Source organism: Dipodomys ordii, unplaced genomic scaffold (assembly GCF_000151885.1).
Source record: "Dipodomys ordii isolate 6190 unplaced genomic scaffold, Dord_2.0 Scaffold101, whole genome shotgun sequence".
Taxonomy (NCBI): Eukaryota; Metazoa; Chordata; class Mammalia; order Rodentia; family Heteromyidae; genus Dipodomys; species Dipodomys ordii.
In genome coordinates, this window is record NW_012267317.1 from 1,983,756 (window position 1) to 1,989,141 (window position 5,386).

General features: G+C 57.6%; 1 protein-coding gene across 1 annotated transcript; it reads right to left on the bottom strand.

Annotated features, from left to right (window-relative positions):
• Positions 1-941: 941 nt before the first annotated feature.
• On the bottom strand, positions 942-2,752 carry LOC105993842 (cell wall integrity and stress response component 2-like). Its single transcript, XM_013027212.1, has 3 exons — positions 2,740-2,752; positions 1,493-1,765; positions 942-1,069 (listed from the first exon to the last, which is right to left on the bottom strand). The coding sequence occupies exons 1-3, from the start codon at positions 2,750-2,752 to the stop codon at positions 942-944; spliced, it is 414 nt and encodes a 137-aa protein (XP_012882666.1).
• Between the last annotated feature and the right edge of the window lie 2,634 nt (positions 2,753-5,386).

The window sequence follows — 5,386 nt, forward strand, 5'->3', positions numbered from 1 at the left end:
AGGGTGTATCCTGTATGATCATGTCCCCACTTTCAAGCTGTATTGGATATGGTTCTGTTTTCAGCACCAGGAATTCCAAAAATGAATTATGACACTTCCTAGGCCCCTTCCCAGAGGTCTGGCTGAGTGGGGGTGTGGGCACCGGAAGGAAGGACCTGCCTCAGTGGGTGCCTGTCTTGTGGGGGGCCTGCGGGAACCCCGGAGCAAGGGGTGTGTGCCCCCACCCCGCCTGCCCTGCCATCTGTAGCGTAATTAGGAATTTCCCAGAAATGGAGGCTGCACAGTGGCACTGGGTGGCCATGCACGGTGAGGCGAGGAGGCCGGGAGGGGAGGCCCGGGGCCGCGGGCAGAGGTGAGCCGGTGCAGAGGCCACGGAGAGGCCGGCTCTGGAGCCGTGCTGACACACCAGGCCCGACGAGGGCGGAAGAGGTCACCCGGAGAAGCAGGCACTGGTGCTTGCAAACCATCCCTGGAGGTGCTCACTCAGCCACCGGCAGGCTGGCCAGGAGAACAGCAAAAGCAGTGCTGCTTTTAACGGCCTGTGACATTTTTACATCCCCTTCCTTCCCGGCGAGAGTCCGCTTCCCTCCCATCGCTTGTCCCCAAACACGGGTTTTATCCACTGCCGGGGAAGTAACGAGGATCCCCAAGAGAGACAGGACGGTTGCCTGGGAAAGGACACGCTTAAAAATAGCCTCCGTTTGTGAAGCGCGCCCAGCAGGGCGCGGGCACCTGGGAAGGAAGCAATGAATAATGGAGAAATGTCAGCGGCATTTCTGGGGTGCCCTTTGAGGCGGCAGCTGCAGGACACCCATCTTCACCTTCCACACGTGTGGCCCTGCAGATGGATTACTGATGCCTTCTCTTCCATCCTGGGCTTCTGGATGAGTGAACTAATGACTGAGCCGCGTGAGGTGCAGAGACAGAGTGCCCAGCCCGGGTCACACCGAGGCCCCTGGGGACCCAGCACAGCCCTGCTGCCCTCCGGGAGCTCTGGTGCTGGTGGGGAAGAGAGAGGAGCTCCACTGAGGCGTGGCCACAGCGGGCACACGGGGCCAGCCATGGGGGACTGGAGAGGAAAGACAGGCCATGAGAGGGAAACTGAGATTCCCTCCCCAAAGCACTCCGTAAATCTGCAAGAATGCAAAGCATAGCTCAGAGAAAGAGCTGCACAGCCCTGTATGTACAGCGTGTGAGGACTGGGGTGGGACTCACACCTCAGTGAGCAGCGCTCGAGGTTGTGTCAGGACTCACACCTGTGTGAGCAGCACTCGAGGTTGTGGCGGGACTCACACCTGTGTGAGCAGCGCTCGAGGTTGTGGTGGGACTCACACCTGTGTGAGCAGCGCTCGAGGTTGTGGCGGGACTCACACCTGAGTGAGCAGCGCTCGAGGGTTGTGTCAGGACTCACACCTGTGTGAGCAGTGCTCAAGGGTTGTGGCAGGACTCACACCTGTGTGAGCAGCACTCGAGGTTGTGGCGGGACTCACACCTGTGTGAGCAGTGCTCGAGGTTGTGGTGGGACTCACACCTGTGTGTGCAGCGCTCGAGATTGTGGCGGGACTCACACCCGTGTGTGCAGCGCTCGAGGTTGTGTCAGGACTCACACCTGTGTGAGCAGTGCTCGAGGTTGTGGCAGGACTCACACCTGAGTGAGCAGTGCTCGAGGTTGTGGCAGGACTCACACCTGTGTGAGCAGCGCTCGAGGTTGTGTCAGGACTCACACCTGTGTGTGCAGTGCTCGAGGTTGTGGCGGGACTCACACCTGTGTGAGCAGTCCTCAAGGGTTGTGTCAGGACTCACACCTGTGTGAGCAGCGCTCAAGGGTTGTGTCAGGACTCATACCTGTGTGAGCAGCGCTCGAGGTTGTGGCGGGACTCACACCTGAGTGAGCATGTTTGGCTGTCTTTCTGTGCCTGGCTTCTTTCATGTAGCATAATGTCTTAAAGGCTCCCTTCCTGCTGCCAATGTCAGGGCCGTGCCTCACTGTGCCTTCCCGTGGCCTCTCCCTGTGGCCTCTCCCCGTGTCTCCCCGTGGCCTCTCCCTGTGTCTCTCCGTGGCCTCTCATCGTGTCCGTGTCTCCCTGTGTCTCCCCGTGTCTCCCTGTGTCTCCCCGTGTCTCCCCATGTCTCCCCGTATCTCCCCATGGCCTCTCATCATGTCTGTGTCCCCCCCTGTGTCTCCCCATGTCTCCCCATGACCTCTCATCGTGTCTGTGTCTCCCCGTGTCCCCTGTGTCTCCCTGTGGCCTCTCCCCATGTCTCCCAGTGTCTCCTGTGTCTCTCCATGGCCTATCATAGTGTCTCCGGTGTCTCCCCATGGTCTCTCCCCGTGTCTCCCCATGTCTCCTTGTGTCTCCCCGTGTTCCCCCATGTCTCTCTGTGTTCCCCCGTGTCTCCCCGTGTTCCCCCGTGTCTCCCTGTGTTCCCCCGTGTCTCCCCGTGTTCCCCCGTGTCTCCCCATGTCTCCCCGTGGTCTCTCCCCGTGTCTCCCCGTGTTCCCCCGTGTCTCCCGATGTCTCCCTGTGTTCCCCCATGTCTCCCTGTGTTCCCCCGTGTCTCCCCGTGTCTTCCCGTGTTCCCCCGTGTCTCCCGATGTCTCCCTGTGGTCTCTCCCCATGTCTCCCCCCGTGTCTCCCCGTGTCTCCCTGTGGCCTCTCCCCATGTCTCCCTGTGTCTCCCCATGTTCCTCCGTGTCTCCCTGTGGCCTCTCATCATGTCTGTCTCACCACACCTCACCGTGCTTCACCATGGCTCCCTGTGGCCTCCCCCTGTGTCTCCCAGTGTCTCCCGTGTCTCTCCATGTCTCCCCGTGGCCTCTCCCCATGTCTCCCTGTGTTCCCCCGTGTCTTCCCGTGTTCCCCCGTGTCTGCCCGTGTTCCCCCGTGTCTCCCCCGTGTCTCCCTGTGTTCCCCCGTGTCTCCCCGTGTCTCCTGATGCCTCCCTGTGGTCTCTCCCCATGTCTCCCCCCGTGTCTCCCCGTGGCCTCTCCCTGTGGCCTCTCCCCGTGTCTCTCTGTGTCTCCCCGTGGCCTCTCCCCATGTCTCCCTGTGTTCCCCCGTGTCTCCCCGTGTCTCCTGATGCCTCCCTGTGGTCTCTCCCCATGTCTCCCCCCGTGTCTCCCCGTGGCCTCTCCCCATGTCTCCCTGTGTTCCCCCGTGTCTCCCCGTGTCTCCTGATGCCTCCCTGTGGTCTCTCCCCATGTCTCCCCCCGTGTCTTCCCGTGGCCTCTCCCTGTGGCCTCTCCCCGTGTCTCTCTGTGTCTCCCCGTGGCCTCTCATCATGTCTGTCTCACCACGCCTCACCGTGCTTCACTGAGGCTCCCCAGTGCTCAGCACTATGTGGGCCTCTCTGGTTGGCACCACGTTTCTTGCCCCATGACAGAGCCCACAGGTAGGTTTGGGGCAGGCCGGAGAGGGTTGGCCTGCGGAGAACCCCCATGCTTGCTTCTACCCGAACTGCTGCAGGAGCAGCGCTTTGAGCCTCGGGAGGAAGAGACACAGAAATCCTCAGGCCAAGACACCGTCCCTCAAGAATGCCAGGCAGGCTCTGGGCATCATCTTAGAGGAATTAGAGGGACCTAGGTAGGCCCAGATTCCAGATATTTCTACGTTGTAACAGCAAAAAATAGCTAGGTTTCCTGTTTGGAGCTTGTCAGTGATTTAATGCCATTTTCTACTTCTCCACTCTGCCTCCAATCTACTCTGGGCAGGAGGAAAGAGAGAACTATGGATAAAGCTGCGTTTCCTCCCAAAACAGTGGCCCTGCCAGAGGTTCATCATTGCCAGAGCGACAGGGCTATAGAAGCAGGTGGACGGGCACCGGGATTCCCTGAGGCACAAGGTGCTGTGCCTTGCTTCCCGGTCCATCATCTTAGCACAAGTCCCTCAAGGGGCCCGTGCAGCACAGAGTGAATGAGCCATGGACAGAAGAGAGCGCTGGCTCTGAGTGTAGAACCTTCGTCTCTGTCTCCATCCGAGGTGCTGAGGACCTGAACTCACCTCGCCGCCCTGTGGCCCCACGGCTGCACCTCACAAAGAACTTGCACACTTCTTCCGTATCTCCTCGTTTTGATTGTTTGAATCATTTCTATCAGAATCAGTTTCTTCCTCCTCCAGGTGCTTTTCCACAAGCACCAAGCAATGTCACCAAAAACACAAATAACCAAAAACAAGGGCAATAAGTGATCGAATGAGTCACCCACTGCACAGAAGAGATGCGTCTAATTTAGTGGTATACACTCCAAGAAGAATGCCAGGGTGTCAGCGGCCAAGTTCAACCATACCCTCCACAAACCCGCACTGTCCTAACCCCGGTCCCTCAGAACACGACCTCATTTAGTGCAGAGGGAATTAGTTAACACGTGATCTTCCTGGCACAGGCTGGACCTCCAACCACACACAAAGAGCTTCACTCCAGTAGCTCAAACCTGGAATCCTGGCTCACCAGGACGCTTAGATCTGAGGATCCTGTTCCAAGCCAGCCCAGGCAGGAAAGTCTATGAGACTTTTATATCCAATTAACCAGCAAAAAGCCAGAGGCAGAGCTGTGGCTTAAGCAGTAGAGCACCAGTCTTGGGTATAAAAGCTAAGGGATGGGCTGGGAAGGTGGCTCAGTGGTAGAGCACTTGCCTTGCATGCATGAGGCCTTGGGTTCGATTCCTCAGCACCACATAAGCAGAAAAAGCCGGAAGTGATGCTGTGGTTCAAGTGGTAGAGCACTAGCCTTGAGCTGAAGAGCTGAGGGACAGTGCACAGGCCCAGAGTTCAAGCCCCAGTACTGTGGAGGAACAATACACTTAGAGAGAAGGTGAACACAGGAGATACTGGCAGTGGCCAAGGAATGCTGGGATCAGAGATTCAGAAGAATCCTCACACAGGTTGGTGGGGACTGTGCCCTGGCTCATGCCTTGTCTTTGAACTTTGGGCCTCCAGAACTGTGAAAGCTCAAATCTGAGTGCCTGCAAGCCAATGCATTTGTACTCTATTACTACAGCTGCCCTAGAAATATAGTCAGATATAGCTGGAGAAGATGGGCGAGGGGTCAGAAACAAAGATGTCCTTTCCCTGGAGGACGCAGAGATCACACAGACGGCCCTGAATACGCTGCCATCACCCCAGACCGACACAAAGAAGTGAGAAGTGACTCCATAAATAAATCTAGTTACTATTTTGGTATGCACTGTGAAACTCTGACCTCAACCTTTACGATCTCAATGTTTGCCAACTATTTTGGCCCGGCAATGCTTCCCACACCAGCAGAGATTCTGAAAGGAGGGCTTGGAAGGGGCCCCCGTGGATTCCCCCATGTGCAGTGTGAGCAAGGGCCCCACCCTATTCAAAGGGACAGTGAAGCCGCCAGCTGAGTAGATACACACGTTACCCAT

Coding starts and splice junctions, on each gene's coding strand:
- LOC105993842 (XM_013027212.1), bottom strand. Junction 1,070..1,492: donor CTCGAGCACTGCTCACACAG/GTGTGAGTCCCG, acceptor TTTCCTCTCCAG/TCCCCCATGGCTGGCCCCGT.